The sequence below is a fragment of the Adelges cooleyi genome, unplaced genomic scaffold, assembly GCF_023614345.1.
Source record: "Adelges cooleyi isolate 19-005CV unplaced genomic scaffold, UGA_ACOO_1.1 ACOO_flye_CR_arks_rails_tigmint_CR_PRNA_247, whole genome shotgun sequence".
Lineage (NCBI taxonomy): Eukaryota > Metazoa > Arthropoda > Insecta > Hemiptera > Adelgidae > Adelges > Adelges cooleyi.
Window position 1 is genome coordinate 12619757 of NW_026095912.1, and position 13562 is coordinate 12633318.

Consider the following 13562-nt stretch of genomic DNA (forward strand, 5'->3'; position numbering starts at 1 on the left):
ACCCGGAAGATAAGTTCCTGTTATCTTTCGGCGTTAAATACAAAGCGAATAGGACTGTCTACGTGGGTGGAATGTCCATGGTTGGAAGTACCCAAGTATGGAGATAGTTGTTAAAAGTCCTAAAAATAAGATGGCGTATAGATATCTAAAGACCAAATCATATTAGTCAGGTTTTCCGAAGATGCCGACCAGATTCGGTTTGCTGCTACAAAAGGAATCAAATAATTTGGAAAATGTTCATTAATTTTTTTTATTTACAAACTCATTTTCTCTCTCAGCCGGATATCGTTTATTATCATCATCATCGTGTACTACCTACAACAAACAAACACGACACCCGGTTTGGTGTAGTTTCGATAAATACTTGTGCAAAAACTTAACCGCCCACAAAGCCTGTGCGTGCTTAACAACAAGTATAAGTGCTGGCGCCAGCCTAATACTCAAAGACAACGGGGTAGCGTGTGGTGTCAACTGACGCGGATATGCGGGCCACAACCTGCATGACGACATGACTGCTGAATAAATGTCTGCCTTTTGGTTAAGTAAACATTACGGAAGTCTGCGATCGGGTTATTGGGATGGCACGCGGTCTGTTTTTAAGAAGTTTCGTATAGGCAATATTTAAAAAAAACAAGAGGTTTTTATACATATCGACCATGTCTATTAATTAACCGGTTAATTTTTTTAAGCTTAAAGGTGTTATTTTTAATTTAAATAATTTGTTTTATGAGTAAAATCCATTTTGTACTATTTTAGACCGAGTGATCATCATGAGTGATAACGGATATAATATATACATACAAAAATTCAGATGTGATTTTATGTAGAAATAGTATTTTTAATAATATTTCTACGTAAAAGTACGTTTGCCGGATTAGATGGTTTAATATTACTTATCATGAACAATCATCTATTTAAATGCATTGCTTTTTCACGTGCACATGACGTGTAGTAAGTATATTGTACAAAGATTTCTATATTATATAATATTGTAAACGTTTCAGTACTTCATTTAAAATTAAAACTTCTTAAAATGTGTACATAAATTCAACGCGTACTAGGAAGTAAACATAAATACAGTAAAAAAACAATAAGAAGATTATTATAGAAATTGTTTTTTATATTATTAAAAAAAAATTGAAAATTTTAATTTTTAACAGACTGAAAAAAAATACATGCAATTACAATTACATTTAATAATTTTTTTTTATATTAATAACTATTATAATAATTAAGATAAAGACATCAAAATCACAAGAGAATAGCCTGTATATTTGATCTATACCTATACCTTACTTTAGTTAAAACAATCAACAGAACATACCTAATTCATAAATTAAATATTTTAACATTAACTAGTCATTTTTACAGTTTTTTTTATTTTTATATAAAACGTGTAATATTAAACAAATATTTATAGACATATTAAGTACCTATTGTGTTCATTTAAAACGTAGTTAGGCTTTTACACAACATGTAAAAATATAACATTCGTAGTAGGTATTTTTAAAATAATTATTCTAATAGGCGGAACTCATCTTTTTCTTTTACTATGAAGTGGAAAGTATCAATTTCTCTTGGAACTTTCGTAAATATAATAACTATCACCTGATAACAATAATATGTGAATTACCATTTCTTTTTTCTTAAAGTCACAGTTAATCTTAATGGTAACTGTTTACCTACGCGTTAGAATTTACATTATAATATTTTGTAAATTACAGTTTTAATAATTTAGTCCTCAACAATGCTTTAATGCGTATTTTTTTACAGTTTTTATATATTTTTTTTCAAATTAAAGAAACTATTTTCAGAGTCACCTTGGTTTCTGTATAAAAAAAAATTTTCAAACGTAAAATACCGCCGGTAGGTTATGTTTTTGCATTTGTAATCGATAAGGGTGGGTCAGCTTCATTTAAAAAGGCGGGCTAGACAATAAACATGTAAACAGTGTAATCTCTGTACCTAGTAATAAAAAAAAGCTAAGTTTCGCTAGTCCATTAGTAACAAAAGAATGTCTACAATGTTCATTCTTTCTAAAAAATCTAATAAGATATTCTGTTATGCTCTTCAAAAGTTAAAATGTAGTACATATAAAATACCTTTTTATAAATTTTCTGAACACTTTGACTAGTTAATATAACTAATTAGTATGTAACATATAATACAGTTGTCTAATTAATTAATTGCCTAACGGAAAATTAGCTAATCGACTTGACAATAGTTTTGTAATTGATTGTACAATAATTGTGTTGGGAATACTATGATTATGTTTAATTTTTATTTTCTAAGTAATCATTTAGGTGTATGAAATAATACAGTAATTTAATACGTAGGTATTTGTTTTATATTATTTGAACTCGATTTCTGAACCATTTAAGCTAAAAATTAATTACACTTATTTTTATTTTAGTTTCTAAAATGTGTAACCGTTTGATCTAAAAATAATGTATTTAGGTTAACACTTTTTGTTGTATTTTTGTAAACCTCTTGTATATCTGTTCCAAATTTATGAACTTAAAGTTGGTGGTATCTAAAATCGGTTGAATACAAGCAATTTAACATTTTTAATTTAAACATTCAGTATTTTTTAGTGTACCGAGTCCCTTATTATAAGTTCCCACCATTGCGCTTTTCTATAGTTGTGCTTATGTTTTCCAGAATAAATGTTTAGTAAATAGTCAAATTTTGATATTGGCGGCAAGTCAACAGCAAATCTATTGGTTAATAGTTAAACAATTAATAGTATAATTAGCAAAAAGTATTACTCGTCACAGTACATTATTGTAATTACTACCAATTAAAGGCGGGACATATATAACTGTACAACCGTTGTTTACACGCTAACAATTAGTTTGGCAAAATGACCAGTTGAGTCATTTCCATTAGAAAGGCAACAGTGGTCATGTTTATTTTACTGACAAGATTACATAACGTATATTATCATTGAAGTATAGTTTTTTTTTTAACGAGTTCAAGTAGTGTTTTAATTTATTTAGTTAAAAAAAACGTCATTGGCACTTATTGCACCAAGGCGTAAATTGTTTTAAATTTGAATACATTAAAAAAAAAAATAATACACCTTAAGTATGCAAATTGAGTTGCGCATAGCTCGAGTAGGAAGAGATGCATTAAAAGAAAAAGTTCCTGATGAATATACATATCTATACTATTATAGAGCAAGGCAATCGCATACCATATTTTGCCAAGTAGTCAACACATTCAATTTAATTTGTCTGATACCAAAACAGTTAAACTCATCGACTAATGGGAAAATATATAAAGCTGTAAAATAGTCAATATGCGCATACATTTGTTTTTATGTAGTTTTATTTTTAATTCTAGACCATATACAATATCTCTATATTATATAGTGGTATAAATTGTAAACCAAGATCAAAGTTTAAAAATTAAAAACTTTAAAAATGGACTTTTTCCAATTTCCTGGTGTTGACTTTTGAGTAGAGAATTATTTTAGTACGACCACTATTTAAATCGTAAATCATATTGTGTCTATTGACCACGTGCCGGGTAAGACTTCAAGATTTCATCTGAACCCTATGCAAACCGTCAGCTAAGACAATAGACCGCTTTACAATTGCACGCTCCATTTGAACAATGTTTGATTAATTATTATTCATAGTATAATACCAGGCCGACTTAATACCGTGAGTCGGGCGGACTTGAAACCGTTTGGATTGAGATTTCACGGTCAAAACGTCTCTTGACATAACCTATCTAGATACCTACATGGCGATGAATAATAGCAACACGTTATATTTGATATCTTATTTGGTTGCCACAATATTATATGGTATCGTCAAGGGTGAAATTAACGTACACGGTATTATTAAAAATTATTTCCATGCTCATTTGTCGGCTGTTATAGTGCGGGGTCGGGTACACTCACATATGTAAGTATGTACCGTGTATTATAAACAATATGTTATGTCTTCCGAGTCGAAAATCTAGTGGGCGCCCAAAGCCAAAAATGCATTACCGGCGTTTAGACCTTCCTGGTGGTCCGACACCTGTCATACAGCCTAAAAACCAACATGGTGATTTGTGTAAGTACATTATTAGGTATATTGTATATTTTTATTGGAGAAAACACAACCGTATCTCTGACCGTGCACGCCACGTGCGCCTTTTCGACGATTTAGACATAAAACTGATATATTAATAACAATAAACCTGAAGCGTTGGACTTAAACAATAAAAAAAAAACCATAACGATGACAGCCGGACGAAGATGGGTCGACACTTTCAAAGTATATACGTTACTATTAAATTAAACATTTTAATATTATGTTTCTGTATTGTAAAAAAACACAAGCTAAAGTGTCTGAAAATGAAAAACTACAAAGTTAAAACTAATTGTTATATAATTATAAGACTCCAGACAAATTATTTTACTACTTTCTTCTGTATGCTAATCAATGGATTAAATATGATTTATGAATCGAAGTAGAATATTCGTTTAAATTTTTTTAAATTAAACTATAATTATAATAACACAATTAATATTACTTAAATTTGAAGCTGTTTAAACTTTAAATAATTATATGTTACTAGTTTTATATAATATCTAAATATTTTTTTTCCTGAACTATAATGTAAAACTTATTTTATTGATAAATTACTATTACTTATGTAATTCGTATGTAACTATACATTCTTGCTGTATGATAATAGTATGATTCCTATTATAGTTTTAAAATTATTTTCTTCAATCAAACCGTTGTTACTGTTCTTTGTGAGATTGCCGTTAAATTAACTCTTCAAATGCTAAACAATGGATGGAAATGAAATATTTTTTCAATTAGTGTTAACCGTGGGAAAATAGAGGTCATATAAGAAAATAAATATATAAACTCAAGTATGTTTTTTAATATGCTTCTGGAGTTGATATGTGCTTTTTAAAAAATAAGGGTTAACATTTTAAACATGTAGTTAATACTATTATGGGCCAGCTGAGCTGATAAAAAAAGAAATATTAATTTTGTGTGCTTTCTAGTAGTAGTAGTAGTAGTAGTAGTAGTAGTAGTAGTAGTAGTAGAAGTAGTAGTAATAGTATAATAGTAAATGGAGAAACGCATTTCTGTGGAGATATTTATTCAGTTTATGCGAACGGACCCACACAGATACGTTGTCTTATGGTTCAAAGTATCTAAGTAAGGCTATCGTGTGAGGGACAACTCTCCTTACGCCTACTTCTAGGTTTCAATTGATATTTACTAAAATCCGTTAGTATTTAAAACACGGTATATTATTCATTAAATTAACAGAAATGATAGATTACACAACTATAAGAATTAATATGTATACAAATATAATATGTTTTTTTTATTACATTGTTGTATATCTTGAGAATTCCATAAATGAATGCACGACACCAAAATCAATTAAGCCAAACTTTTGTTGAATAATCTCAACGAAAATCAAAAACATATTCGTACTCTCCAATTTTGACCAATCGACGAGTTCTGGTCGAGGTAAGGTTTTTGCCAGTTCCATCAACCTTTTTTTTCTCCGGCTTATCTTTGTTGGCGTCATATAATCCTTATCTATGGTTGGCGTACAGTCATACAATACTCTTGATCGAATATAATTGGTTTTTTCGACAATTTCTTCTGCGTGTCTTTTATTATTGTTTTTATCGGTTAACTCTGCTGGGGACGATTTTAATAACGCCGTGATAACCGTCATTTCTGAATCTTCCTTGAGGTTCAACAGCCTAAGCACTCGTCGACAATACTGGATCATTACTTTGTTGTCTTGCTTGACAAACGACGAATATCTGTCGTGGTCGCCCGTGTATTTCGTTCTTGGCAAATACGCCTCGACTTCCAGTAAGTATTTCCGCGTAATGCGGAAAAGTATCAACTTGATTATGTCCACAAAGTACCGCTGGCATTTGGCAACGTCGTTTATTAGCTCCAGTACAGCGTCGAAGTGTTTACTTTCGAAGCATTCTCTGTTGATCTTGCCGTAAGTCAACCGCCAGCAACGGATCTCGCCCAGCTCGAACAGCAGAGTTTCCATGTGATCATAGTTGCCCATCAAAGGTTTCAAACGCAAATTGTCTAACGCGAAAAGCCGCGAATGATCGTCCAAGGCCATTTGTTTGGTTACGACTTCCAGCCGTTCGTCGATCACCATCATAAATGTCCTGACAAACTCCGTTATCGGACGTCCGGTGTTCGGCGCGGAGCTTATCCGGTGCGCATAGCCGTGGTATAGGGAAAATGTGTCTTCGTAGGAATCGTTGAAAATGTTTTCCCGTTGACATTTGTGTCGGGCGAACAGCGCAAGACGCTGATAGACACAATCCAATTCGTACTCGATGCGGTTGCGCAAACGGCCCTCGACGCCGATTTCCCTCTTGTCGATATGATACTGCACGTACAACGAATACATGTACATCAGCCATATTTGATTGGCAGACTCGAGCATGCCGAAATTGTAAAGAACGTTTAACATCTTGGCAAAGGCACCGTCCGTGGCGAACACTTGGAAATCTTTGGTTGCGATCAGTTCGTTCAACTCGCACTCGCCTGTTTTGTAGAAATACAAACCCACAAGGTTCATGTAGTGGCAGCAGTTGAAAACGTACGAGCACAGCAGTTCGTGGCACATCTCGTCCACCGCAAACGCCGTCGCTTCCTCGTCGGTCAACTGTAGATCTTTGTGTAGGCTCAGAAACTTGTTCTTGTGATAGTATCCCGTGTGGATTTGATACAGTTTCTTAAAGTACGCGGGCGATTTTTCTTTCGCATATTTTTGCCGAACACACGGACGGCCGTTCGCCGGAAAACATGAAAAAAACATCAACACCGCGACCAGTATGCGAAACGACATGTTTACTATGTTGACCATACCTACCTACTTTAATCGGCGACGCACACCACAATACGACTGGCTAAAAACAATTGTCTATGAAAACCGTTTTCAAGCATTTTACATTGTTTGGTTTTTTTTTTGTGCTCGTTATGTTTATACACGTGGGACCGACTGTATTTGTTTCTGCACATCTTGTGTAGCTTTGGCGGAGATCAGGGGGGCTTGGGATACTGGGAAACATTTAAAAATCTTAAAAAAAAATAGGTAAAATATTTATATTTTATACACTAGTACCTACCTAGAGTACAACGTGCCCTTGTTCTTCACGAGTCGTCTACTAGTCTTTTGTTTAAGCAGCGTGCAAAACAACTGTTAATCATAACCGTAAGTATGGTTGTAGGTTTTTTGTTTTATATTGAAATTATTGAATTTCTCCTTATCGTGTGGAAATTAATCGCTATTGTTCTTTGACGATGGAAGAAATTGATTTTAAGCTATTGAATTAATATGAATATATAAAATTTAATCTGTCACTAACCGTTTTCCTATATAATCTAATGGGGAGAGCAGTTTTTTAACAGTGTTGGCTCAGATTTGACACAATTTTGTAGGCTCTTTACTGTGCTTAACTAGTTCTAACTGTTGAAATATTTTTGTCAATAATAATCTGCTTGACCGATTTTATTAAAATAATTACTAAGAGTTGATTAAATGGTTAAATATAGTCAGGCAAGGCTATCGTTGTTGTGTTTTCGATCAATTCGAACCCATCGCGTGAACTTATTATTTTAATAAATTAATTTACATAGCATTATTGAGGCAAACAATACCTACATTTCCAAAGCGTTATGCCGATCATTCTTTACACGTCCACATCTAAAATATTTTACCCAGACACCAGCTGGTCGACGCGATAATTTTATTTCAATGAGCAAAAAAATACTAACGTTAGGAATGACTTTTTTACCCTGAAATTATCTCAAAACCAAAAATATTTGTCTTGTATGAAAAAAAGGAAGCCGTTTAAATCATATTATAGGCGTATTATTCGCATGAATTACAATATATTTAAATATGACCACGGGCCAAGTTGTGTTTTTTTTTTTGTATAATTAATGTGGTAGCTGTTAACAATCTGGACTTTTTTCTTATAGTTATACTCTTTAATCGCGTGCGGACAATAGATGATGTAAAACAAAACCAACCCCCTTTTTATTCAACGACAAGAGTAGGTATTTCTTGTGATGGAAACCAACACACACACACACACACACACACACTGTACACCGTCGAGTAAGTATGTAATATATTATATCCCGGGATAATGCACCGGGATAATGGTCCATGCATTTACGTCAAACAAACAAACTGGATATATACCTTTCTTTTAACATAATATACTACCATAAGCATATAGCCTATAAGAACACAAAAACCGTTTACGAGGCGAACACCTGGCCACCCAACTTCACTGACAACCGGCAGCTACGTTGCGATGGGCAAGGCACCGTCTATTATAATATATCATATTATAATGATGTACGCTATTATTATTATATTATTATCATCGTCATTATTATTATTCTGCACGCGAAACCCTTTGCTTCTCCGCGAAAAACGAATATAGATCAAACGGATGTGCCGACACGATATTCAATTGAATTAAACTACATAGGTAGTGATTAAATTACCAATTGTATTTAATGTTGTTTAACAGCCGTCGAGTATCCACTCCTCTCATTCTCGGATCACAATTTTAAAACAATTGTACCATTTCTTAAAATTAAAAAAAAAATTGACTTTTTTCCTGCTCTATCCAAGTGGCGCACAGTATTGAAAACTTTGTTACAGTAAAAAAACAAGTAGATAAAAAATTAACCAAGTAAATAAAGTTTTAGGCCATTTTTGTTGACAAAAATACTTTTCAAAAGTCCTAAACACGTGCAAATACAGATTACGGATACGGATTTTGAATAGTATTTAAGTACCCAAGGTTAAAAAATATTTAAACACAAATACAGAAATACTCTTAGTGTATTTGAGAAATTAAAAAAAAACAATTTTAAAAACCGTCAAGTTATTAACGATAATTGCCAATTCAATAAAGGTCGATAACATTATAATTTAACTGTAAAAATACTGATTAAAATACTGATGAAATTATTTGATAAAAACAAATAATTTCATGTAAACAGCGTTTTCACAATCCAGTTGAACCCTTTCAGTCCCAAATTGTACTTACAGAATATTTTTTGTAAAATATTTACTTTTTTCTGGTCAGGTGGCACTGCTGAGAGCCTTCCTATTATTATTACATTATTGAATATTGTCACTGTATCTTTGTCATCAGACTAACTGATTATACATATTGTATAGATTGTAAATAAATAAAATATATTTCTTAACAAAAAAAAATATTTACTTACATAAATATTAATCTTTCGGTATTAAAAAATTCAACGAGTAAAAGTATACCACTTTTTTTTTTTTCATTTTAAGTTACAGTTGCAATACTTAAAACATTTATTTGTGTTTTAAGAATATTATATGATTCCTATATTATGACTGAAATAATAAATATAGTTTGACACAAAGAAAAATGGTCTGATTTTTACTTTGAACCTTGGTAAATTAAATGGGTTTAAAAAATCATATTTTATATTAAATTTAAATATATTTTAAATACTTAAACGTATACACACTTTAATGTATTTGAATACATGTAATCTTCATCTAATAGTCTTACTTGTATACTTACACAATTTAAACCTACGTCTGTCCGACAATATCTGACTTGACCATAGTGGTTTAACATAAAAAAAAAGTTTTAAATCTTATTGGATAAGTACATTGCACATACACAGTGGATTCTCAACTTATTTCTAATTATGTTTCTACCATATTGCATAATACACTATAAATGCTTGTATATAGTACTTGAGAAACTTCAAGTTATTTGATCATTTTATTTTTTTACCTGCTTTATAATAATCAACTATTCGGACGTTTCTTTACTGACTCTATCGCGGTTGTAAAAAAGTGTTCCCACCAAATTGAATATTTCATTTCATATTAGATTATGGCATTAGATGTTTAATCTTCAGCAATGCTACATGCGAAGGCTTAGAGTAATTTACAAATAGCTCTGCACTATATTTTATTATTTTTTTTTATTGAAGTACACGCACCGCCTGGATGATGCAAATACATTATGTTATTGCTGTTTTTGCGTGCGATTTTATTAACCCTCCTTATCCATTAAAAAAAATAACAAATATAATAAGACTATAAGGAAGAGCCGTTGGACACCATCAGCATTCTCATATGTGTCTCGTGAGATTTGTCGGAATTAAAAAATAAATTGTTCATTGAAAACATGATATTATTATTATGAGAGCATCTTTCGTGAAGACAATAAAAAAAATATATATATAATAACCGATATTATTTTAGGTTTTCAATCTAAAAAAAAAACACAAGTAGTTAACAAGAGTAGACTTAAACGAAACGCGTTAGTTGATTGTTATCATTTGCCTCCTAGTCATTTTTTTTTTTACTTTTAGCCCAACAACAGTTTTTTTTAGTCTAATAAACCTATTTACCAAAGATCTTTTAGGCGGACAGTTGAGTTTAAAATTATATCCTATATAAATAAACGAAAATAGGGTTGCATTTAAACCAATGATTATATCATACAGATTACAGCTGTTATCATAAAAAATAATTATAAGAAAATTGAATTACATTGATTTTTATGTTATTCTTACAGTAAATAAGTTTTAAAAAAAATTCAACAGTATAATATTAGAATCTATAATGTGTACACAAAAATTGTAGGTGTTATGTGAGTTTTTAAATTTTTAGTTAATTTAAAAAATATAACATACTTAAATGTTGATACTTAAATAAACGACTTAATTCAACAAAATGAAGTACATATAAATGAACAAATACCACGAAAACCAATGCCATTGAATCTAGTATTAATAAACTCATTATTTAATACTATTCAACGTTATACCGTTTATTTGTTGTGTTGGAATTTGGTAGCAATTTGCAAGTGAATATAATTTGCCCACCTTTAGATTTGGTATATACTTGTAGTTAGTATGTATGTTCAATGTTAATATGTTTTATATTAACCCATTGTGAAACCATAAGTAAGTATTCGATAAACAAACAGGACGTTACAAGTTGGTGCGGTTAGATTTTCCGCAACGATACAACTGTTGACAAACTTTGTATGTAACCGTTGATACAGCTTTTATTTAAATTGTGTGCAAAGCAGTTAATGCGTCAACTCGTAGTAAAAATCATTTTAATTTACCGCGTGTCATAGTTTTTCGTTTTTTGTATTATAAAATTTCGTTTTTCACAATCTTCGGAAGTTTGTAAACGTTTCACATCTTTACAGTATGATTTAAAACCAAAAATAATCCCCCCCCCCCCAAAAAAAAAAAATTAACTCTATGGCTTCACAATCGATTTAAACTATACATTTCTCAATTTTGTTATTCTTTAGAATAACATTTTTTTATATTAATTGCACACAATTGCATTTGCCAATTAGAAACGCAATTATAATTGTGACAAATTAGTATTAGTTATTGTTGTATTTCACCGATTATAATACAATATTGATTGGCTAGATATTTTGGCCTCATAATCGATATGTTTGTTTGTTTCATGCGTTGGGCGTAACCACGGTGGTATATAAAAATGCGTGTTTTTTCAGAATTTGTAACAACCTAATTTTTTAAACGTTTTTATATTGTTTACTCACTTGAAATTGTGTGTATTCCGTGCATAGGTACTGTTACAAACTGTGTTTTTTTTTTTATAACTATCGCCGTATAGAATGGGCGACAACGCAGAAACGCAGCCAAACCCTGATGACCAGAACGACGAGGCCGCGGTGTCGCCGTTTTCCAAAGAGGCTTATGTGTGTGACAGACAGTACGCCATCGTTCTTGCACAATTGATTTCGGTCAACGAACGCGAAAAAGTGTACAAGTGGATAGAGAGGTAATGATAGTAGTAAATGATTTAATAATTCCCCCCAAAAAAAAAAAAATGTTTTGTCACACATTGACAACGTTAAGCAAATTGTCAGTTCGATTCAATTGAACATTTGTGATTCCAACAATAGCCTCTTAACTAAACACCATCAAACCGTGTGTTCCACCTACCGCAGAAGAACGTTTCAACTTGACAGTCAGGTCCGACCACATATCTATAACAAATAAAACATTTTTTCAAAAGTCTTCAATAGCTACACTGACCGTATTAAAGTGTATAAACGGGCCTTTGTCGATTTTTTTGCAAAAAAACAGTCAATTAGTAGATACTTGTTTTTGATTGTATTTCTCACCAATCTCAATCAGTGTGTTAATTTCACTATACAATATACTGGATTCCAGTCCTCGACTAGCTTTTCTAGTAAGTTTCAGCAGCTACTCGATAGAAGTGCGCTCAATAAAAGTTCCATAATGAAAAACAAATTGAATCGATTTAACCATTTCTATGTAAAGACTAGCAGAGTGAACAAAATGCTATTATAACAATACTTAGGACAATCAGTTTGGTTGGGACAATGCTCCCGGTATCATTTGTTCATCTCGCGTCTTATTTAGCCCATCAACTACTTCATACATCTCTTTCGTCGCCGGTTTCACATTATCTTGTCTTTGCGAGAAATTCAATGCTCGATTCTCCTCAAAATGCTCTGCTAAACCTTTGGAGTTTTTTTTTTTACAAATAACACGAATAGGAACACCGTTTTCACACAAGTCTCAAACGGCATCTAATACGGTTAATCGACATATTATAGGCTGGACAAGATGACGGAATGCGACGAGGTGCTGGAAGAACGAGCCATGTACCTGAGGTTCTTGACGCTGTCGCTGAAAAACGGCAAGCTGGTGTCGCCTTTTACCAAACTACCGCCACCCAGTTTGCGGCCCCTGAGCGTGGTCATGCCTAGATCAGTGCACAATTTGGTGTTCAAAGAGAAACTTGCCACCGGCGCCGACTGTCCCCCTACCGAGGATACCACGACCAAAAGATATTGCCCACCTGACGAAATCGAGCCGAAGTTGTTCTTCAGCAGGCAGCCTATGCCGCGAAACGGAGTCCTTTCGTATGCCGCCGCGTTTAGCACAAAATAATTGACAAACCAAATACACCATCGATTCGTTTTAGTCTGATTATTTTTTGAGACTACATTAATAACCACTTTGCCGGACGTCTTGTGTGATCACAGAACATCTACAACCCTAAAACCACAGAATAGATTTAATAGATAAGGATTAGATTAAGTCTATTCTGTGCTAACCTCATCAATCATGTGTGCATCCGCAGCAGTTCTTAAATCCGACGTCAAAACTCACTGCACGTGCCAAAATAATCGTAAAGCCATGACCGACCAACTCTGCTTACAAATCTGGAGACCTATAAAAAAAAATCAAATCTTTAAAATACACACTGTCCAAAAGAAAACTATCCGTCTGCTTACTAACTCTCCTTACTATACAGGGTGACTCATATAGGATAAGACGCTTGTTTTTGTTTAGGTTACTGTACACAATTATAAAATTACCCAATATTTACCTTTTTTAATTTTAATATTTTCTAATATAGTATTACTTTTCAAATCTTTTATTTTGAGATTTATCATTTAGGCTTGACTTTAGGCGAAGCCGGGTATATAAGCTGTTATA

General features: G+C 32.3%; 1 protein-coding gene across 1 annotated transcript; it reads left to right on the top strand.

Moving 5' to 3' along the window:
• The first annotated feature begins 7161 nt into the window (after positions 1-7161).
• Positions 7162-13010, top strand: LOC126837063 (uncharacterized). Its single transcript, XM_050570804.1, has 3 exons — positions 7162-7227; positions 11701-11868; positions 12674-13010. Exons 2-3 carry the CDS (start codon positions 11702-11704, stop codon positions 13008-13010), a joined length of 504 nt encoding a protein of 167 aa, XP_050426761.1. The 5' UTR covers positions 7162-7227; position 11701.
• Positions 13011-13562: the final 552 nt, after the last annotated feature.